We start from the raw sequence: 24,220 nt of genomic DNA, 5'->3' as shown, positions 1-24,220 counted from the left end.
AATCAGTCACAAACTCACCACTCTGCCGCCTATTATAATACAATAAACCCTCTCCAAAGCCAAGCAAAGCAGCCTGCAGCCAGGAATTAGTTACCCAGCCCTCTGAATGCAGGTCAAATGATTTTGACCCAGCCTGAAGGAAAGTCACAGTCCTGCAGGGAACCGGTCTCTCCCCTGGCCTTATGCACAATGGCCAGTAAAACACAGGACCTACTTCTGCCACTGCAGGAAAAGAAATAGCTACAGTTAACTGCTTATCAGTCACCTGCGGTAATGACTGGGAATAAACATGCCATCAAACCACTGCTGCTGATTAGCATATCAGCAAGGACACGCGCTACACTGGCATCCAGGGGATGAAGCAGATGGGGGGAAGAACAGGTAAGTTTATGGAAGCAGAGGAGATGTTACTGCTGTTTATTTTAGTGACTGCTCTATAAGCATGCCCAGCATTTTATAGAAGAACTAGAGACACATGGGGGAAAATGCCTCCCTGACTTGCTCCAAGAAGGGGCTGAAGCAGGAACATCCTTAGGGTACAAATAGGAATCAAAGGGTACCCAAGCTGCCTGCCTGATTAGGGATAGTAAAGGAACATTCACCTAATGGAAATTAAAGGCTGTTTAAACCTCTCTCATACTTCTTATTTTGCCTATATTCATGGAGTAATTTGGTTCCTATTTAGTCCTTTGCAAATACAACATAAAACACATTAAATTATCAAGGAGGTGTTTTAGATAAATGGATTTTACTTCACGCTCCCAGTGAGCTCAGAGCTTACATATAGTCATATACCGTGCCCCAGCTCATACACATGGACTTGTTAGGCTACACTGACTCGAGAGTGTGGACAGCAAATCAAGAGCAATTAACAGATGACAGTTTGGGCTGGGAGGAGACTGCCAGGATGGGTATGACAGCAGTGCAGCGATGAAAGGACAAAGCAGGGAGAAATCATCAGGAAGGAGGAGGAAGGGCAATAGGACATCCAGAATCAAGCAGAGAGTTGCAGGTAGTCACAGGGCCTGGAGCTGGTTATAGGAAGAGAGCAAAAGTGAGTTTAACCCTGCTTCGTATATAAGAATGGCTCTTTCAGAGCAAGGCAATAGATCATTAACTACAAAGCGGGGGGAAATGACCCTTGAGCCATGACTGAGAGGCAACAGTGCTATACTTGCAGTAATTCAGTGTCTGATATTTTGTTTATTTCTTTATTTATGCAAGATCTCAATCAAGCTCCCAGACACACAGAGCAAAGAAGGCGAACCTTGCCAGCCTTGCAAGATGGTTGCCTGCAGCCCTTCAAAAGTACACAGGCCTCAGCTGCTGGAGGGCTTTGAGTGCTGTCCTGCACAGCACTGAAGAGGGCAGAGAGTGACTCGCCAACCTTGTGCTGCCTCAGCCACCTCAATTTTCAGGGGAGGCAGCCCAGTTTCTTTCCTATCAAAGCCTAAAATCATAACACATCTCTGGGAGTTCCCACATCAAAGCTACAAACTACGTCCAATACCAGGGTACCAGTTCATACGACAGTGCAAAACTGTCATGAACCCAACCAGGACACCAAAGCTAACCCCATCCTCAGAAAACAGCACAACCTACAGAGGAGGTTCTGGGAAGCTCCAGATTAATCACAGCTCAGGTTTGCCTGTGAAAACAAGCCCACAGATCAGCCAGCTCAGTCTTTTACCAGGCAGAGCAGGTCCCTGTACATTCCTGCCAGCACCTTCCAGATCTTCCCCAGTCCTCATTTTTGGGAGAAAAAGACTGACAGGATCACACAGATAAAGATGCCTGTGGAGCAGGTGATCTGACCATACCATAATCAAAAACCAGTTACACTCAGCAAAAAGCACTCCAGGGTCTCCATCTTTAAGACCCTTGGGTAAAGTCTAGAAGAGAAAGCTTCATCCTGAACCCCATCCTTACTCTGGCAGGCAGTGCTGAGAGAGAGCTCTTTGACAGGAGCTGTGTCTTGGCCAGCTCACAAACCAATTTAGAGCATGTATAAACCTCCAGAAGACAGTTTAAGAAGAGCCTCTGAATGCAGACAGAAATGGCAATTATTAATTTTCTAAATAGAATTCTGACTACTTAAGCTTTATTTAAAAGTGTGCCTGTCTCTATAATTACACAACATTAATTTGTTTTCTTTACTACACAATAAATAAGGTGTGCACAATTACCCTCTGCAAATACAAGGCAGTGCCTCCTGACTGGCTGGCTGAGTATGCAGCCACCCAGGAAAGCATTCAGAGGGAATCACAGTCTCGTAAGTACCTGCTTCCCAGTAAAGAGGGACTCAGGCATTACAAACGTCAACTTGCCTAGCTCTAGGCACAACCTGCTGGAAGCCTACTCTCCTACAGCTCCACTGTCCCACAGCCAGCAAAGGCTGGATGCTTTGGCCAGCAGCAAACACGTCCTGTCCTCTCCTGTGTGCTGATTCCTGGTGCACTGTGAAGCTGAGCTCTCCCGCAGATTTCCCAGTGCCTAATGAGGAATGTGATAATGTTGTATTCTTCCCCAGAAGGCACTACAACAACCTCTCTTTACTATTCCTCTGCTTATTTTCATGATACGTGTAGGAACTTGCTATCCTCATGACTTGTAATCCTCTATCAACTGGCCAAAGCATTTCAGTGTTATTAGGAGAACAGAGAGTGAGAACATGCAAGACTTTACTCAATAAGCTGTGCGAAACACAGCAACATAGTAATAAACATGTATTCACATAGTTTGTATGTCTCAAATTTAGGAACCATATCATTCTAGAGTTTTATTGTACAGCCTCAAGCCAAAGGCTGAGGTTTACCGTCAACAAACATTTCCTACATTCACCCGCATCACCTGCTATCACTAACTGCCACAAATCTTGACTACAAGGGCTCCGTTTTCCACAGCCTAGACCTGCTAGTCCTTGCATCCAGTGTGTGGTGTTCTCCAGGACCATCCCCATATTAGCTGAAGGGCTGTGAAAGCTGCACAGAAATGACACCAGGAACCCACCAGTGCAACCTTTCCCAGCAGAAACACCTCCAGTGAGGGCACAAAATGACACTGGATGATATCCAGTTTAGATCAAACCCACATCCATCCCCATTCAACACCTAGCCAGTACTTAATCTGGAAGGAGTCAACCACCTCAGCCCAAGTACCACCAGAAGAGGCAGATCCACATTGCAAAACCCACTGTTATATATTTTGGATTAATTGCCTTTGTACCAGTGATAGGTGTCCTGGTTTCGGCTGAGATAGCATCAGTCGGCGGGTGGTGAGCAACTTGTATATTCCAATCATTTTATTATTATTGTCATTTTATTATTATAATTATCATTATTAGGTTTTTCCTTTCTATTAAACTGTTCTTATCTCAACCCATGAATTTTACTTTTTTTTCCCCCCGATTCTTTCCCCCAGCCCACTGGGGGGACAGGGGGAGTGAGTGAGCAGCTACGTGGTGCTCAGTTACCAGCTGGGGTTAAACCATGATGATAGGCTTCACGGCACTGATGCCGTGAAGCCCTACCTCTCCTCATTCAAGGAGAAGGGAGAGGGGTCCAAAGCTATTTCTAGATCCACAACTCTGGCTCCCAGTCACCCACTGCTCCTCCACTGATTAGGCTGGCCTCAAGCCCCTTACACTTATACAGCTAATTTCAAACGTTAAAGGACAGGCATGACTGACTCTGCCAGGCTGCACTTTGGAGCACTCTAAGCTCTACCACTCAGGCAAGCTGAAGGCTGAAAATGCCCTTTGTGGGTTTTCTCGCCTTTCCTCCCCAACTCTGTGATGGGGAAGGTGGGGAAAAAACAATCCAAACCTCATCCAGAACCATTATCTTAAAGAAACCCCCACAAACACAAGCTCATGCAATTAGAGCTGGGATAAGTGATCTGCTTGTGATTGCACAGCTGGGGTCTGAAGACAAGCACATGCACAGAGGAAGGGCCAGAAATAGAAGTTGCTGGGAGAAGGCAGAGCTATCTGGCCCATCTGAGAGGAGCAAACCTTGATGAAAGGCACTGGGAAAAAACTCCCTTCAGCAGGAAGCTAGGATTTAACTCAGGATGGGGGGGGGGGGGGGTGTGTGTGAACAGCTTTTGAATCCTCACAGTTTATACACAAGCTCTGTGTGGAAAAATGCCTGCTGCTGCTGCTGCTCAGACCCAACTTATAGTACCCTGCAAAGGTCCAGCCCAGGGTCCCCACCACCCTGTGCCAGCCCTCCCTGGCAGCGAAACCTCTCTGTCATTCATTAGACACATTTGCCATCTTATTGACTCAACTCCACTTGCAATCATCCAAACAGCCAGCAAAGGAGAAGGAAAAACCAAGCAGCAGCAATAACGTGTAGCAGTAACTCAACAAGCCTTAAGAACACCATCCCACAGGCCCCAGCCCCAGCCCCCATCTAGCTGCAGCCAGCCCCACCACAAAGGGATTGGGACAGTATCCCTCACTCCTGTCAGCTACTGTACCTGGTTACTGCAGCCCAAGACTTACAGCAGAGTGACATTTCCGTTAATCCTTTTATCCCTGGCTCCTACGTGCAGCGGCTGCAGAAAATGTCAGGACTTTGGTGAGCCAAGCTCCCGGGAGGTAGCGGCTGCGGAGCAGCCAAGGAGGCACCCCAATGCATTTGCATGGTGCCATGGCCATGAACCCCAGGTGGCACCAGGTGCCTGCCAGGCTGCACAAAGCCTGGGGAGCCACCCCAGAAAAAGCTGCCTGGCTGCAAAGGAGCAGCAGCACCACGGTCCAAGAGCCTCTGTTGAGCAGGAGGGAGCCACCATCCCTGCAAGCACCAGGTCTCCATCCCCAGGTGCCCATCTGCCATGGGGGACATCCACCTTGCAAACATCCATGCTGCTGGGTGCCAGGAACAGCATCAAAACCCGCTGGCAAACACTAACCAAATAATATACTTACTTGCCTCAAGCTTCAAAAGGCAAGGAAAGAAAGATGTTAAGAACATGATCAATCTTACATGGCCCAAGCAGTAAACAAACACATATTTCATCACCACATACCAACCTTAACTCTTGACACAAGATGGATGTGGAGTTTTTTCCAATCTCAAAAGTAATCTCAAAAGACAAAAACAAACACTTTTGGAAAAAAACAACAACAATTGCATGTGTACACATTAATGACACATTTAGCCTCAAAACGAGCATTCATGGCCTTCTAAACTCCTATGACATCCAAACTCATTTCATCAGGAATCAAATGTTATTCATTTTATCTGCTAGATACATAAACAGCAACTGCACAATTGACAAACAACATCCACCCCATCTCTCCCCCCCCCAAAAAAAAAAAAAAAAAAAAATCAATTGGAAGAGGTATTCAGAGAGAACACTTCCCAGTAACAAACAACTACAGAAAACACAAAACAAACACTACAAATCAAAACAACAAAGCACAGAAATCAGGAAAATCCCAGTGGTCAGCTTTAAGAAGGTTTATTATGACAAAAGATGCACTTCTTTAAACTCAAAAAAGCTCCATGCTTGTTCACAGGTCCTTAACTATTCCTGCCCTTTGATACTGCAGATCTCCTATTTAGCAAGTACTTTACCGTCACTTAGCAACTGTAACTGGTTTTCCAAAAAAGAAGCTTTTGGTGTTTTTCAGTTCACATCATGTCTGAGCAGATATCAAAAGACAAATCTATCCTGCTCTGCAGGTCACATCTATCTCCCTCCGCCAGGAACATGCCCGTATCGATGGCCGCATGCATCCGTAGACTCAAACGGATTGCACACTACGGCTGTCTTTCACGGAAGAAGCCACTCACATTAGTTTCCAAAAAGCTGGGGTACCCACATCCAGCCCACCAGCTCATGCCCAAGGCCAGGGCCTCTCACCAACCCCTTTTCACCTTTTATATATCTATACTGGAGCTGAGAGGGGTTTGATCTCAGACACAGTCACTTTGATGAGCTATTTCAAGCCCATGGAGTGCCTTGCACACTTACCTGAAATTCAGTGCTTCCTTTATCCCCTTGGGAAAAGTAAATACATATCCAGAAAATAAATCAGTGCCCTTGGCCTCAAGGATGCAGGAATTCCCCTGAAGATTGTACCTGGTGGCTAACAATGCCCCAGCAGCTAGACACTTACGTAACGTCCCATGATAACAGGCCTCTAGTCTCTCTGGCACAAAATGTCCCTACCCCAGGCCTGCTGCAGATGCCAGTTTAAGAAGTCAATAATTAGGAGCAGAACTGGCAGCTTCACGCCCCAGGATTTAACCAAAGGGCACCTTTCTGGCACAAAAGCTAACAAGCAGGGCAGGCTCTGACTGTGTGCTGGGGCATGCAGCTGCCCCCCAAACCCTGCAGAAAGGGAAATGTACACCAGCCACCATAAGGCTGCTAATGACTCAAGCGCTCGTTAGAGTGGCAATCAAAGCCAGGGCAGTTAGTAGAAATCTAAACCCATCAGCTGCCCAGAAGGAGCTTGCCCCATTCTGCATCACAGTCCATTGCACTTCCCTGTGCCTTCACTTGTCCTTCTCCTGCCCTTTACCACCTCTCCCTCCCTTTCCCCATGAGCATCCCCTGTCCCTCCCGCTGTTCTCCCCAACGGGCACTTGGGCCGTTGCCTTTCTAGAGAGAGCAGAGGGAAAAGGGGGCAGAAGCCACCGGCACTCACATGTAGCGCAGGTGAGGGTTCTTGGCAAAGGCGCGTGGCTGGATGTTTCGTAGTCCTGAGTTCCTGATTGTCCTGCAAAAAGATACAGAAGGACAGCGATGGAGTCAAGGGTGACGACTGCTCTAAAACCCTGTGCTCAGCACCTGAGGTGAACTGGGAGCCCTGCAGTCCCCCCACCCAGGAGGAACATCTCTCCCCAGACAGCTTCTATGAGTTACAAGCAAAAAGGAAATTGGGCTTTTCAGCTTCGTCTGATATGGTGACAGCACAGAGCTGCTGCTGGGTGAGACTCTCCCCACACATCCACCAAGGCTTGCTGGAGCAGCCCAGAGCATCTTCTGCTCCTCTCTTCTCCCTCCATCTTCACAAGCAGCGCTGCCTGGCCCCACAGCAAACCTAACACAACCTAACACCCAGCACTGCCATCTCCCCTCCCAAGAGAAAACTCTTCTGCTTGTAGCTCTGATAAGGAGGGCTCAGTATTTTGCATAGGGAGTTATGGACACTGAAGGGGGAATCCTCTGCCCACCCTGTTTTGGAGAAGCTGTAACAGCACTGTGACCAGGGCTTATTAATATCTGCTGCAGACAAAACTATGCCTGACTCCATTGCTGCTTTCTTAGGTGAAATAAGAACAGCAGCCAGCCTGCTTACAAGGGGGGTGTGTGTGTTAAAAGTACAGCTTGCTGGGGTTGGGTTATCGAGTGCTCAGCAATGTACAGCTCTCCTCCAGCCTGCAAGCAAGCTGTACATGGTGTAAAGCTCCCAGTGAAACACATTAGCAGAGTCTCCAATTAACCCTGAGCAACACTGTGCATCTCATGCAAGCAGCACCCAGGGTGCTTCCAGCTCTAGGAGGGGGAATTAAAGGATTGAGCGGTATCCTCACTCAGCCAGGCTTCCCAAGTGCCTGGCAAGCCTCTTCAATCTCATGGACCTCAGTTTCCCCTCCGTGATGCACAAAGTCAACCTTTCCTGGTGCTCGGAGGGTTGTACAGGGAGATGCAATTGCCTTATTGTGCAGGACCACCGTGGTGGCGACCGCTCTAAATGAGGACCAACAGCCCAGCAATGAAGGATCAATGGTGACAGCTGGAATTCCGCATTGTGGGGCTGAAATGAGTCAGAACAATGCACAAGGCCAGAACCAAAACCGCGGGGGAGGAGAGAGGTCAGGGCTGATGTATGTTGACAGAGCTGTCAGGAGCTAGCGATCTTCCTTCTTGCAGACCCAGTAAAGACCAAAAAGCACCACTTCTCCATTTTGCAGAGTTTCATAGCAAAAGACTGCAGAGCCAGTAGCTTAAACAGGCTCTGAACATCATGGCGCAGAGACTTCAGATGGAGGGAAGCTGCAGCTCTTTGCTGGAAGGGGCTGCCTGGTGCTGTTCTCCCCGACACGCAGGACATACTCACAGCCTCTGGAGTCCCGTGTACAGCTCCATGTCAACAGCATTCAGCGTCTGCAAGTTCTTCCAGTTCTCTATGTGTCTGTGGAGAAGAAGGAAAGGCTCAGCTGTGGCACAACCAGATGGTTGCTCTGCCCATGCAGGGGTCAGCACATAGCGAGAGCTTGTCATGCCCTACCACCCAGCCCCACACCTCTTCCCACCTTACTTCAGCCAAAACCTTCTTGCAACAGGTCTGGGGATTGGACCTGCTTAGGCTTCAGCATCCGCACCCTCAGACATGTACGGTACGCATCATGCTGCCAAAACAAGTAGTTTCTCATGCTGCTTTTTATTTTGTTTTCCTAGCACTTTGGGAAAGCCAAATAACATGGTTTTACCAACAGTTTTGAGTGTAAAACGTGCAACCGAGCCATTGAACGTCCTTGCCCAAGTCACTGCCCCTCTCCGCACCCCACTGCGCACATTGGTAAAACAAAGACATAATCGAGACAGCTCACGCAAAAGGAGTGAATGCAAATAATACCCCTCAACAAAAACTCAGGGCCTAAATGGAAAAAAAAAAAAAAAAGTCACATTTATCCAGTTTCTTACTGGGGTAGACAAACAGGGTCCTAGTCTTTGCTGGCTGGAAGTGCTGCTGGCAGGAGAGCACCAAACAGTTTGGAAACCATGGCTTTATTATAAATTCCTCAGTCGCCCAGGGCACTCTTGCAGGTATGTTATAGAGAACAAAACCAGAAATAGATCTGTCACTGTGAGATCATTATTCAGTAAATATTAGAGCCGTGGGAAGGTGACAGATCAACAGCCCCAGAGAACGGGGTGCCCTGTTATCAGCAGCACAGGAGCGATGCTGGCAGCAGCATGGCCGGCCAGCTACAGCCATGGGCCTCTGCTAACAAGCTGCAATGCTGCGTGGTGGGGAAGGAGCTCAGTCTTCATCCCCCAGGCAGTCCTTGGCCAGCTCAGACTTTCTCCCAGATTAAACTCAGACACCGTCCCACCAGAAAGCACAAACATTTTCAAAAGGGTCTTTGCTGGGGAGCAGGTGGAGGTGGTGTTCTCTGAAAGTGCACTGAGAAGGGGAAAAACATCTGGCTGGTCCCCTCAGACAATATGTGAAAGAAGCCCAACTTCAAAATTTATGAACACATGCGCCCAAGCTCACAGCTGCCTCCATGCAATAGTTGGCTTTGGACTTGGTCCTGTAAAGGGGAAACATTTCTAAGTGATGCAGGGTTGGGGTGAAGAGCCAACACTGAGAACCACCCCATGATTCTATGATTCTAGGCAAGAAAGTTGCAGGACCCCACATGGTGGTCCAGAGGGTAAGCAGAACAGGGACCTTTGACCACTTCCAGAGCAGTCACAGGGGCCACACATTCCTCCTCCAGCACTCACCATGCCTTGTGGCTGCATAACAACAGATGAATTAGCGTGACAGAAGTATACGGACTTATTTGAGCCATATCCCAAATATCATCCAGCTCAAGAAAGAAAAATACAAAGCCTGGACTACATCTAAACATATTTCTCTGCTCTCACCATGCAGATCCAAGAAAAGTAGAGACCCACAAGAGTCACCTCTGCTTTCCACATGTTCCATAATTGTCTGCATACCCTGAGGGGTTTGCGTAAGGACACAGCATAAGCTCCCAAATGGCTGCTGCATGACAGTGTAAGTTATGGTTCATCCTCAATGACCTGCTCATCGGCTTGGATCGCCTGTGTCCCAGACAGAATGAGAAACAGGACATTATTACAGCCATTTCGTATTCCCTGCCAACATCCAAGGCCCCTGCGAACACTTGCAGAACAAAACACAGACTGGGAGGAGTCAGTCAAGAGATCCAACGGCTCACTGAAACCCTTCTGAGACAGGGCAGGACTGCGAGTTCAGGTCCTGGGCCACAAGATTGCAGGACTGAGCAAGGCTAGAAACACAGGTTGAAGACATTTCACATCTGCAACTCCTACATACCCAAAGAGAGGGTCCTCCAAGAGAAAGAAAGAACATAAAAAGAAGCAGGAATGGGATGATGTGGGTTTACCACCAGGACGTGCTGAAGCTACAGCATCCAAGCAATGACCTTCGAGGAGGGATGGAGCAGCCACAAGCCAGAAGCTACAGAGCAACCACAGCTGGGAAGGAGGCGGCGGCCAGGTTGGCTCTTGTTTTATTGATTGTGTTTGCTAAAAAAAGTCAAGGTTATTTTTGACCTGACACTCAAAGCCATGTGGGCAGCATTCTAGAAGAGGCAGAAAAAGACCCAAGCTTTTTGCCAGTGACATGCACAGGCATGACTTTCTGATGACTCAACACTGGGGTACGGGGGTCTTGGGGGCCCCCACGGCCAAGCACCCCCAGAAGCGACATTACACTAGGCTGTAAATACAACTTCACAACCTGCGTTCCAGCCTCCCAAACGAAGCCCATGAGCCTCCTGATCCAGATATGCTTTAGTATGTTATTTAACATAGCCACACAACACCCATAAAGTGAGAGAGAAGAGGAGCAACAGTGGAAATACATACACATACTCTTAGATATAGGATAATCCCCCAACTAGAAGCTGCTTTACGTTGAGTGCAATACAGAGAAATAGCATCATCCTGAATTAGGTGCACAGGTCAGCAAGGGACTTTGAGTCCTATAAGCTACACAGACACTTCCCTTCTCAGGGACTCCCAGAAATGGCTCTTCCCCTTTTTTCTCTGATTTTTCAACTCAGTAAGAGTTGCACCCTTGCTCCTAGAAGTAGCAAATTAGTCTTGGTTCACAGGCATCTCACGGATACACCAGGAAAACCATTTTCTTTGGTTCCCTATTACTTTGGAAAGAATAGTGTAACTTTGCACTGGCTAGGTTCACCTGAATCCACTTTAAAAACAAAACAGAAATGCATCTTATTCTGAAAGCTCAGGGAGTCAAGCTGTGATTGCAAAATTGGCAGTAGTTGCACAGGAAAGAAAACCAACCAAGCAAAGAAACTCCACCCTAAAATTTAAGTCCCTCTTCATGTCCTTCAGTATCTCAACTAGCTCCCCCTCTTTTCCTTCCAGGGTTTTGCTTGCCCTAGAAATCTTATATCCTCCCAATTGCTGCCGAAGACTGAGACCTTCCCTTCTCCTCTGCCGCGGTTCATTAACCTGGCAGGAACACGGGTGCTGGGTTCATGCCAAATACAGATGTGATAACTCCCAGCCCTGCCCTGGTCTCTGCAAACAGGCATTGAGGTATGAATTACAGTCAGTGGGTTACTCCCTCCTCCCTGCAAATGTCTCTAAATATATATTCCTGTGGCATTCCTCAGTTATTACTAAAGTAAGCTGCTCTCCTGCAAGACGCAATAGCTTCAAGACCAATACCATACTTCACAAATCCTGAAGTGCTCACCATATACACATCCACCTAGACTCATTTCCAACTTCTAATCAAGACCATATGAGATGCATCGCTCGCACAGATGAGATTGCTCACGTTTTGGTGTTGGTTTGTTTTTTGGGGGGGGGGGGGGGGGGGGGGAGGAAGGGGGTGCTTGTTTAAATACTCTCCTCTTTCTCACACTTCTTGTCTGTTTGGAGGGTCCTGCTGGTCCAGGTCTCCTTGCACTGCAGAGCTGCCTTTATACCATGTCTTTTACAGATTGATCAAAATCCACCTTAAGAGTAGCTAGAGCTTCGCCCTCCCAACTCACACTGAAACACTGCACCAGAACTCCCTTGCTCTTCTCATCTCTTACCCACAAGCATTTTACATCCATTTTCTCTTGTGTCAAAATTGTCTTTGCTTAATCAGCTTTTACTTTCCCAGCACTTCCTCCTCCTTCCTTTACAAGGAAGAGCCAGACCCACCCAGCTATCATTTATAAGTTACACGAAGCCAGCTCTTCTAAGGCAGCAAGTCTGTACCAAGCAGTGAAGTGCAAGGCAAATTGTCTCAAGTGCCTTGAAGAAATACTAACTCAAGTCCCAGAAGTGATGCAGATATATTGCTCAGGCAGAGTCCCCCTGGCGAGGTTATTTTGCTTCTGGTTTCAGACCCAGCACAACTGGCGCTCATGCTTGGTGACCTACGCAAGAAGGACCACTGTGACAGACACTATAATAGAAAACAGTTCTCTATTTTCTTCATCAGCCTATTTAAGTCCCTTCTTCTTGAATAAGAGTGACCAAAACCACAGAGCTATCTCCAGGAGGTCTCACTTGTATAACAGCACAAGCAACTCCGCAGTTACACTAGAAACACCGTGACTTGCAGCCTGAGATCACGCTGGCCTTTCTCATAGCCCCATCAGCCTGGAGACTTGTTTTTACCCCATAATTGAGCACTGCACCAAGCACTTCTATCCACCAGGTTGCTTCCAATTGACATGAATTCCCAGCTGGCAGCAAAAGCCCCGTTACATCCACATTTGCATTCATCCCACTTTGCATTACAGACTCTTGGTTTTGCTACTGCTGCTCTTCTCCTTGGCCACCCTCACCCCACTTTGCATTCCCACAGCACCAGCACCGTGCCAGCAGCAAAGTCCACAAGTGTGCCTTTTGTGCCAGCGTCCTCAACAAAAGCAGGAACCAACATCACCTCCAGGGAACCTCAGCAGTTATCTCCTCTTTCAACACCTCCCACCACCACTTCTCCATTTTCCAGCTCTTCACCTACAACAGCTGGACTATACTGTGTCTTCTCCAGAAAAACAAACCACTTAGAATGTAAAGCAGCATCATATTAACCTCTCACCATGAAGTCATCTCTTTGCTGAGGAAATCAGTTACCTTTCCAAAGGAAGACATGGGGTTAGCCTGACAAAAGCTAACTTTAGGAGGCCAATCCTGCATCGTATCTCAGCCTCCACGTACCTACAGCTGTGCCTTTACAACTCATTGAAAGCATTGTAGACCACTGAAGTCAGACCAATGGTCAGTCCACAGCTTGCATGCTGCGTCCCAGTTAATAGCAACCTTGTGAAGCATGAAGCCCTGTTTGCAAGCTCCACAACGCATGGGCATCACATCTCACTCGCAGATCCCAGGGCACCGCGCGACGCCAGCAAAGCGGCAGGTGTCTTTGCCCCCACATCACACAGATGCGGAGAGAGATCAGCAACCTTCATGACCATACGGTCACCAAGTCACAGGGTTTAGGTTTCGTCTGGACTCCAGAAGTGCCAGGACCTTGCCCCACTTTCTGGAAGGGGACCGGTAGCCACCAACCCCATGGGAACGGTGGTTCCTTTCATTCCCAGAAGGACACTGTGCAAGGAGGCGTTTGACAACACAGGCCGGTGTCACCTTCTTGAGACCGCACAGCAAGCCTGCACAGCTCCACGTGCTCCCCTTCCAGCCCAGGGCCAATGCAGCAAGAGAGACTAAAATAGCCACTGGGATTTAAAAACAGCCAGGCTCATTTTGTCCCACATGCATGAGGCAGAGGTGAAAAACAGCCTCTTATACCGATTTACCAAGTGATTAGCTTGAGGCTACTTAAAGTGTCTTGGCCTTCCTTCACCCTCCTCATACAACAAGGATAATATTTATCTAATCTCTCTCAGCTTTTCAAGCACTGCGGTCAATAGCTAAAAAGGCACTCGATAAGTGCCAAGTATTATATAGCATGTGTACACATGTGCTACTCAAATCTATATCTAGCCCAGACCGGAGGGGAGCGACTTTTCATTAGGGTGCCATCAGCTCCATTCACTGCCAGAGCAAATGACACGTCCCTTTTAGAGCCATGCCATACAAGTGCCACCGCTCATGTTTGGATGCTGGGCAGTGAATAAATCACAAGCCAGCAAGCAGGCAGCACCCCGACACACACAGAGGGTTTTTTATATACACACACACGTATATAGGAAAGGCAAGCAGAGCATTTGACTCCTCTCTCTTGTAGGGCAACAGGAAAATTGATGCGTCATCCAGGCATATTATACTTCGCGATCCAGACAGAAGCATTAGCTTTCAATTACCTGATATGTTTAGCATTATAAACAAACCTCCAGGCATGCTAGCTCCAGACCATGCAAATATGAGTTTGATTGCGGGAGGGAATAGAGGGAAGATGTCTCTTAAAACCCTTGACCAGTAAGACCTGCCTCCTCCAAGCAGAGGTGCTGCAGATGTTGATGGGCAGCCCTGGAGGCTGGGAAACCTGTGGCACTGGTGCAGGTCCCACACCCCAGGGCAAAGCATAGCCACAGTGGGGGTTGCCAACTCCTTTTATCCATCCCTCACACACCATGCAGGGCTGAGGAAGCCATAAAGGAATCAGCCATCTTTCACAGTATTGTAAGGCACTTATCACGTACATTTAATAACTAGAGCCACGAAGGACTTGATTCCCTCAATATGGAAGTTATAAAAGTGAATTGGTAACTGAGCATTAAAGGCAAGTGCAGCTGAATAAAGACTTATGAGGGCAATATTTTCCCCATTTAAAGTGTGGGCTTCCCCTTCCCAAAAACGCATGGAAAATTCACCCAGCAGTGGATAACTTCGCATCATTAAGGATAATTTGAGGTCAGTGGGAAAACTGGGGGGGAGGGGGGAGAGAAAGCAAATCCAGCTTTGTAGAAACAATTATGAGCATAACCCCACAGTGCAATTGTGATTCATCAAGGTAATGATCATAAAACACACCACTGTGACACAGCTCCCTCTGCAGTAGCAGATCTGCTCCTCTTGCCAAGGCCACGTAGGGGTACGCGGATAATGCAGAGGATGCGATGGGGATGCACCCAGTCCCCATCCCATGGGCCCAGCTACATCCAACCCAACAATCCAAAGAGGGCCCTTTCAGAAAGGCTGGGCAAAAGAAAAAGCCCCCAGCTGGGGAGAGTGTGGGAACACTACAGCCATGCATGAGCCACCGCAGTGTGGTGTCTCAACAGCTTTTCTCCAGTTTCCTGGAGAAACCCAACTGCTACACACAAGCAACTCGCAGGACACAAAGCATTCAGAGGAAAGGACTCCCCTGCAGGGCACCTTTCAGATGAGCCCGGAGGAGCTTCATGCTTACCCCAACAGCATCTGCCTGGCCCCAGGCTGGCTAGGAGCAACCACTAGATGCAGAAGAACTGCTACAGCTAGAGATTGCCATATAGACAAGATTGCCATATAGACACCCTAGTGTGGAAGATACCCTGAGAAGCAGCTTTAAGCTCTGCTGAACGTGTTTTTTTTCCAGGCACTGCAATTAAGCCATGCTGCTTGGCACCCGTAAGGATGCACAGGAGCTGTTCACCTAAAGGAAAGAGGGAAAGCTCATGCATTTAAAAGACAGCAGCGCCAACATGACCAGGAGCTCACCCTTTGCTTTTGTCCCCAAGGACACAAGACCCTCTCAGGCACAGGGTGCACCGTGCCCTGTGTTTGTGCATTCCCCCTTTTTCCTTCTACGATCTCCACAAGCCTCCAGCTCACCCCAGGACAGCCTCCACATCCTGCACCAGCTCCGGCTGGTGACTTATGGAGCAGAGAGTATCCCTTCCAGGGACAATGTGTCAGTATTACTAGAGGACAGCAGGCTGCCTGGACCCAGCACGGACAGATTGCTGCAGCACATGGGAAGCAGTATGTTCCCATTATTGCACACTACATCCAGGGTTTCTTCAGTGCAGGAAGAGTTATGCCCAGTTGCTCGCTTTCAGAAAGGAAGAAATAGGTGCAAGTGGGATGGCAGAGCTGAAGAAGTGGTGTGGGCAGCAGTGCAACTGTCATCACAACAAATACCTTCCTTAATATCCCATCACTGTCACTCAGCTAGTGCTGGAAGAAAGCAGACCTGGGGTCCCGAGCAAGAACCAAGGTGTCCAAAATCATCACAGTGCTGAAGAAACCTCTTTTACCAGAGATAAGCAACAGTGCAAAAGCTCCAGGAAGAAACTCCCAAAGGCTGCAGCATTTCCTGCACAGGAAGCAGGAATGGGGGGACAGTGACCCTGAACCCCTCTGCATACAGGCTGGGCTCCTGGCTCAGCCCCAGCTCCCTGCCCACCATCTCGGCCTCTCCCAGCTGCTGCAGGCTCTCTTCCCACCTCTTTCTTATTTATTGCCTATCGCTATCTGACCCACACACAGTCTCAAACACCACCTGAAGTGAGAGAGCACGAGATGAGCAGTTTAGTCCTGCAGACATGGACATAAACACACAAATGTAACTACCTTGGGCTGAAGCATCAGCAAGAGTGAGAGCTCACCCCTCGCCTGCAGCATCAGCTGTAGCTCACTCCCCTTTTCTTCTGGGTGGCAGACTCAGAAATGATGATATTTCCCCAAAAAGGCATTTCTTTTTGTTACTCTCTGGCAGGAAGTCCTGCAAAGCCAGTCCTCTGTGCCCAGAGAGGTGCTGCCCATCGTTAGACATGGATCTGGGGTATGCAGAGCAGAAGCTCCTGCTCAGGACCGCTAACATCAACCTGCATGTGTCTAATCACACTACATCTCTGAAACAGCCGTGCAGCCAGCTGGGACAAGAGGGCAATCCAAGGGCAGAAAAAAACAATTCCCTTGGGAGTTTTAGACCAAGCACAAACCTCAAGGTGAGGCAGCACCCTTTGCTTTACGGGACACAGGAGACCAAAAGAGCTTCCATTTTTAGTCAGTTCCCCAGGCACCTGCCATGCCAAAGGAAAGGATGCTTTTATCCATAGGATTTCATATGCAGTGAGAGCCAGCAGTATGCAGCGTTTTGTGGTCTTTAAAGATCAAACGGCATTTTATAAAGGAAGCAGCACCCTGGTCAAAATCAGCTTCAGTAATCATATTCTGCCTTATTAAACCCTCCCTGCAACTTCAAACTGGAGGTCAGATTCCCTCACACTCCCATTTCCGAACAGGTCCAGGGCTTTTCAGAAATTGAAGTGTATATATATAAAAATTAATACAGGCAGACAGAGCTGCCAAGCTCTGCTCCAAAGGCAGCTGTGTTTCTCTCCTGGAGAGCATAGTGCCTACACACATTAGCAAGACAAGGAGATGTACTAAAGGTACGGGATCACTAGAGTTTAGCTTGGCAGGAACAACTCTTGATACAGAGCAGTGCCAAAGAGCGTGTGGTGGATAGGAGCCCCCCAAAAAGGCACAGGGCCTTGGTGATGGCAAAGATGATGTCCTGATAGATCATATTAGCTCAGCTAGGACCCAAAGGGGAGCGCTGCCAGCCAGATGCATGCATTGCACTTTGTGCTGTGCTTGAAGACAGCAAAATGGACGGAGGAGGAAAAGGAGAAAATAAAATCTCCCACGAACTGGCTGTTACTGTGATATACAGTGCTGGGAATGAGGAGGCAGGAGCAAGAGTCCAGCAAGAGCAGATGCAAGAGCCAGGGATGGGGCTGCACGAGCGCAGTGGTTGGAGGGGGCTGTGGTCCTTAATCCAGACCCGCTGCCTTTCCTGGCCCTGCCCACTGCCACCCACACACACAAACCCGCAAGCACACTTTCTAAAACCACAGCCTCCATGGGAGTCTAAATTCAGGAGCTTTTCACATCCACATCAGCTTCATCTCAAATCCTGTTTCAATGTATCTGCACATTTTGGGTCAGATCCTTCCCACTGCTCCCGTGCCTGGATCCCAAAAGGGGCACAGAAACCAGAGCTTGGAGCTGCAAACCTCAGGTGCCAAACGGTCCCTCTGCTTCTGCACAGTTATGGCTACTTAGCAGCCAAATCCAGCACCCTTCCTCAGTCCCCCATCCCACTTTATCCTCCTCCACAGCTCCACCACCCCCGTAGCTTGGCTCATCCCGTTTCCAGCTTTCCCACACACCCTGAACACCAGGAAAGCCTCTGCCCAAGCAAGGGGAGGGGAAAGCCAATCTTTTTTGGACTTGGATCCTGCTCCCACGAAGCATTTGTTTTCCCAAACGGCTCCCAAGGAGCCTGAACTTTGATCCTCCAGCATTTTGGCTCCTCAGATGTTTATGAAGCTTGAACAAGCGGGCAGCAATGCCCAGCTGGGCTGGCCACAGGCCAGGATCCCAGCCGCTCCTCTTCGGACAGCCACGGGCAGAGCAGCTCCAACCTGCAAGGAGACTTGCCAAGGTCCCTGTAACCTCCATGGCACAGCAGATCCGCCTGCCCAGCCTGCCGGTTGCTCCCCGTAAAACCAAAGGGCCAGGCAAGCTCTCCATGGAGTTTATTTTGAGTCAACTGCCACGACCCCCCCCAGGCTTGTATCTGCATTGCAAATAAATCACAGCCAGCTCTGCTCAGCCTCCCCAGCAGCGATGAAGGGGCTCAGTCCCCTTCTCCCCAGCCAGGAAAAAAACCTTCCTTCCCCCTTTCCCCCCACCCAAGCTTTTGCTATGAGGGGGACATGCCAGCTTGCTCTTATTGCAGAGGTGTAAGAGCAGAAGCATCACTCAGGAGCAGAGGGATGTACACATTAAGACATGGTGACTCAGAGCTCTAGGCTTCCCAGGATAGCAGATATTTTGTGGGAAGTCAGCTGGCTCCGAAAAGGAAAAGCTAACCAGCATGCCTATAAACACAACACAGGCAGGAGGAGGCAGGGAAGGGAAGAAAGGAGAGCAGGGAGGGAACAGACACTTTAAAAGCTCCTCTCCCAGTGCTCTACTTTGTTCATATAAACGTGGAAAAAAAAAGGCCTTGCAAAAATGTTATAGGAGAAGACACTCTGACAGCCAGAGACGCTGCTAAACAGGTGGTTGTGTTTGAGCTGATCTAGCTACACAAATAGCAAATCTGGGGACCATTTCTATCTCTTATTGCAGTTCAGTCTGCCATTCCTCCAGATAAAGGCATAAGTGAATTACTGAGAAGCCTCTGCTCGCCTGGCACCTCGACAGAGAGCAGCGCTCACAGCCAGGGCTTGCCAGCACTCCAAAACCAGCCGCCCCAACCAAGCCCCTACCCTTCACTCCCCACAGGCACCTCCTTCACCAAGGCCAAAGGTGGGGTGAAACCATTGAGCTCATGCTATCCAAACACACTGCTGTTGAGCTGCGCTGGCTGTTATGCAAACAGATTTTGCTTTACACCAGGAGTGAGGCAGGAGCACACAACCCGAGCTACTGCAGCTTGGCCAACACGTGGCAACTCACTAACCCAGCGCTGACATCCTCACCCTCCGCTAGCAGGCTCTCCTCGCACCATTTGAAAATGTCCTTCCTCACCAGGGCTTGGGGGTTTGCACAGAGGTTTAAGGCCACAACGGTGAGAAGCAATGACATCCAGTCCCCAGCCAGGCTGTGGCATGCCCCTTTCCATAGACCCAAGACCACATCCCTCATACGAGACATCAGCATAGACATGACAAGCCTGACGGCTTGGTGCTCCTGAAAATGAGTCTCCTATTTCTGAAGCTTTTCCAAGAGTCTGGTGTTACTCTGACAGGTATAAAATCTCGCAGGATCATTTGAGGGATCCAGAGGTCCTGCTCAGTTGTAACTGCAGAGAGGCAGTGAGTGAGGAAGCCAGACTGCACCTCCTGACGGCACCTGCCCTTTCACAACTTGGGGTGAAGATGTTTTTAATGGGACATATGTCTTTTTGGTGCTGTTTAGGGTCAGGGAGCGATTTCAAAGCCAAAAAGCAGATCATCGGACAAAGTCCTTCCAGGGACATTTTGTTCTTGGATTTTTTTTTTTTTTTTTTTTTTTTTTTTGAAGAATCACTCAAACTTTGTTTGTGCTCCTGGGCAGCTGGAGAACCAGGAGGGTCCCAACACTAGCCCAACCTCAGAGCAAACTACACGAGCCGAGAGAGTTATCAGCAAAGGGAAGCTCATTCTGCACAAAGAATACGGACATTGTCTGCCGCCAGCCCCGGGCTGCCCTCCAGGGAGCAGGCTGGCTCGGTCGCAGCCTGCAGCAGCTGGGGCCCAAGAGCCTGCGCTGCTTGCCAGGCTGGGGCTTACAGGGGACAGCAGCTGGTGGGGGACAGCCCTCATGCATGCCAGCTCCTTCTCCCTCTGTGGATATTGCAATGGGATGGAGAAGGGCTGCCTTCAGGCTCCCTCCTCCTCCTCTGCAGCAGGAGGGCTGGGACCAGGCGTCACCAACCCAAACAGTTGGTATCAACCCACCAATATGCCCTCGCCCGCAGCCTCACCACCCCAACCTTGCACCAAGTTTGTGGGATGCCACCAACCTCCGAGCCACCTTTGAGCTTGCCAGGCAGCCAGCAGACCTGCCCAAAGCCCTACTGGGCCCCCCAAACCCAAGGCCCCATCAAACCACAGACAAGCCCCAACAGCACTGGATCAAGCCTCTCTGATCTGTCCTGCTGCAATGCCAACCAAGACTTGGATTCAGCCTCTGGGACAGACACTGTCACCATGCCAGGCTTGTGCCCATCACTGCATTCCCAAAGCTTTCTGCCCCAAAAACCATAATTTACAGTCCTTCTAGCTGTTGCTCTGGCTCCCAGTGAGAGCAGGAGTCAGAGAAGGAAGCAGGATGAGGATGGAGGGGAGGGCAGAGCCTAGAGCCAAAGCAGCACTGGGATGCTCCAAGGCCAGAAGCTGCCCTGCTTTCCCCTGGGACTCGGGGCCATATAGGAAAGCAGGGGCAGATGAAAGGCATCCCTGACTCCCACAGCCCCCAACACCACTGGAATTGCCTCACTGGCAATGAGCACAGCAATGCCACCAGCTTGGGAAATCACCCGGTGCATCAGCAGCTGCAGCTGGGTTGTTTTTGGTTTTTCACATCTTTCCCCTATCTCCCCTTTGAAAAATACTGTAGTTGCTATGGTAATAGTCTCATCAGTATGGGTGGAGTGTAGCAGTAGCAGCCAAAACTCCCCGTGGCTCCCAGTTGACACCAGTGCCTAGGAACTGGCAGCACTGGAGATTATCCCAAGCGGCACAGGGGATACCTGAGCTTAAAGCAGCACTTCACACCGATGGGTAAGCAAGACCCATCTGGGAGTAAAGGGCAGGGACCTGCAATTCACCCAGGGGAAAAAAAAAAAGAAAAAAAAAAAAAAGAAGAAATAGAGACATCCTCACACCAGCTAAGGGATGAGAGGGTTATAAACAGCAAAAAGCTGCAATCTGCCCCAGGGATACCCTCACTGCGAGCAGGAGGTGGCCACAGACAAGGGTAGCAGGAGCAGAGCTGAGCTTTGTCACTGGCCCTGCCACCGGTTCAATGCACCCCTCCAGGGAGGATTCTGCCACCCTCTCTGTACTCCCACCTCAGATATGAAGCTAATAAGGAAGCAGGGTGTGAACGGCAACCGTCAAGTGTTGTGAAGATGGTTGGAGAACAGAGCAAGAATCTTTCCCATCCAGCAAAGAGACCAGCGTGTTGGGCAATTGCTATGTGCCTCAATGGATCTGCTTCACCCACTGAGTCACCAAGAGCTGTGGCTGCAGACCATTCAAATTTTACACCGTAAGCGGATTTCTAGCTGAAAACACTGGCAGGGTCTTTGCAGGCAAAGGATCATCCTTTACCACTAGAGCTTGGAGCAAGATCCCCAGGTACTGGAAACCAGCTGAGCAGGAAATGCATCTTCTCCATGGGAGTGGACAGCGGGCCAACAGGGATCAGTGCACATAGAGGTGCTGCTGCCATGTTGGCAGAGGCAATGCATCTGTCATTAACCCTGGATTTAGGTTAAGTGCTAGGGCCCCCATCTCCATCACCCCAACCGGCTGGGAGAGAGGGAGGATGCGACACCCCTGCCAAAAGCATGGGCACCTCCTGCCTCTGGCCATGCTGAGTAGCTGTATTCAACCTGCTGGTGTCCCTCACCTTGTCGCCAGCTGCAGCCTGTGACAAATGGCAGCTCCCCTAGCAATGACAGCGGGAGGCTCTCCCGTCTACAGGATGCAAACACAGGTCTCTGCCACTACCGAGGGCTGTTCCCAGCCATCCCCAACCTGAGATCACTTCACAAATGGCAGTTTAACCCTGATGCAACCTGGTGCCACAGCAACGAGCTTCTGAGCTGTGTGGTGGAGAGTCACAACACCAAACCCTTGGCAGCCCACTCGCTGTGGACCACCACGCACAAAACTCCTTTCACAGCATCATTGCGTGCTTGGCAATGAGTAGGCTACAGACATTTGCACAAGCATTTGTCTCCTGGAGCAGGGATTTTCCTACTTTCGATGCTGATGCCACCATGCAAATCTCACCAAGCTTCACCATCCTCCCCCACCAGCCCTACACGAAGCCGCTGGGTCTGTCACACAGCACATCCCACCCTCTGCTCTCAGTCCTGCCTGCAAAGGGGGAGGCATATGGGCAGCACCACCACGGCACTGTGAGGCACTATGGCACATCCATTGGGCTGACGTGTTACCAGCGCCAGGGTGGATCTGAGCGCAGCACAGAGCATTGCTGGACCCTGTCAGTCCTTACAGGTGCACAACCCTAATTAAAGGTCTAAATAACAATTTGAATCATCAAACTGCAAGGGGCACATCTGCCTCAGGAGCCATCCACATCTTCAGTCTTGCCAGATCCCAAAAGAATGCACTTGAGGGAGAAGGACAGGCTTAAGCCGTTACCGAGGCATCCAGGCTCGGTCAGAGATGCTGCAAACAGGAGCCTGTGCTCTGACAATTCTCCTTTCCCATCCAGATTTAACAAGTTCAACACCTAAAACGTAAAGTAGCAGCTGAAATGCTTCCCACCCCCACCATTTTGTCCCATGCCTGGGGAACACACAGTCTCTCTTGCTCCCTGCTGGCAGAAATCTCCTTGCACGAGCCCAAAACATTTTGCTCCACAGTTTTGGGGAGCTGTTATCAGAAGAAGTTGCACGCAAAGCTGCCTGCAAAGCAGAGGGATTCTCTACAAAAGCCACAGAGAGGCCTGAATCGGCCCCACTTGGACCAGGGACAGCAAACCCAGGCTTGAGCCAGGGGAGCAGCCAGCCGCCTGTGACACTGCCACCTCCATCTCGCAACACTATGCCAGCACACCTCACCGTAACAACTCCAAAGGCCCGGGCGATAGGCTGCGCAGTCCAAGCTCCCACAGTCCCTTTATCCCCTGTGACCAAAAGGTGACCTCAGTGATGGAGCAGGGACCATCCTGTACCACTGAAAACTAAAGCACAGACCAAGAAAACAACTTATCCCTCATCATGCAGCAAACCTTTCAGGATGCCTTAAGATGCAAATCTCTCAACATCTACCTTTTCGTTCTCTTTACCCCAACCTGGAGATCCCCAGCAAAACCTCAGCAGCAGGGATAATTTGGCGAGGCCAGGTCAGCGCTGGGGATGCTCTTACCGGGCAGACGCTGCTACCAGGCAGCAGAGCAGAGTTTCAGTGCTGGTTCATGGAGAGGGCACCCAGGTGGCTGCCTGGGTGCACCCCAGCTGCACCTCGCAGCACCCCAAGATGCCCGGCAGAGAGCTGCCGGCTGCACCCATTGCCTGCATAGCAGCACAGTGCCTCAAATAAAAACTCCCCACAGCCAACACAGAGAATAAGATTACAACAAATATAAACTAATGATACAGCTGTCAAGACAGATTAGACTGCACAGTGTAAAAAATTGCAGGGCTGTTTAGTCACAACAATATAAGATTAATTTATCAATACAGCTTATGTGGCACTGGAGAGATAACAAATTGAATAAGTGAATCTTTTCTACACCTTGCACATGGAGGGAGTCTCAGACCCGATGGGCGCACAGGTCTGAATGCCGGTGAGGATCCACAGGCTGGGATCAACCTGGCAGGACTGGTTTGATAAAGCCCGGGGGGTCTGCACCCCTATCCCAGGCTTAGGGGACAGGCACATGTGCCACCCACACACATGGCTCTGCACCCACATGCTCCAAAAGGAGCCCACCCTTCTGCAGTACCAGGCTGGAGAGGGATGCTACTAAATCAAGACATCCAGAAGCTGCTGCTAAAGCCAGGAACTTCCCAGACCCTTTTCCACAGGCTCCTCCAAGTCCAGCATTACAGGACTCGAGCCGTTTGTGTCACCTCACCTTTAAGCTCTGTCCCAGTTACAGCGTGTGCATGTTTTGGTGCACACAGCAATCAGAGGCAGCGATCCACCGTGCTAACACATGCAAAAATATGCACAGCCACCACCGCCCTTTGGGGGCTAAGCCCTGGCAGACACAGGCAAGCTTGCAGAGCTGAAAACATCTCTCAAGGGTTCCCAAAAAGCAAGAATCCAAGCTGCAGGTCCTTAGG

The 24,220-nt window shown here is 49.7% G+C and overlaps 1 protein-coding gene across 2 annotated transcripts in view; it reads right to left on the bottom strand.

The window, feature by feature from the left end:
- NTRK3 (neurotrophic receptor tyrosine kinase 3) overlaps positions 1-24,220 on the bottom strand; it is a 220,335-nt gene that overhangs the window by 177,379 nt on the left and 18,736 nt on the right. For both annotated transcript variants that reach the window (XM_049812839.1, XM_049812840.1), the window contains exons 2-3: positions 8,081-8,155; positions 6,665-6,736 (exon numbers count right to left, since the gene is read on the bottom strand). In XM_049812839.1, the coding sequence (XP_049668796.1) occupies positions 6,665-6,736; positions 8,081-8,155 (147 nt within the window). The remainder of the gene's footprint in view (positions 1-6,664; positions 6,737-8,080; positions 8,156-24,220) is intronic.

Source organism: Accipiter gentilis, chromosome 10 (assembly GCF_929443795.1).
Source record: "Accipiter gentilis chromosome 10, bAccGen1.1, whole genome shotgun sequence".
Taxonomy (NCBI): Eukaryota; Metazoa; Chordata; class Aves; order Accipitriformes; family Accipitridae; genus Astur; species Astur gentilis.
Note: the sequence above shows the minus strand (reverse complement) of the source record. Positions and strands in the feature narration are given on the sequence as shown.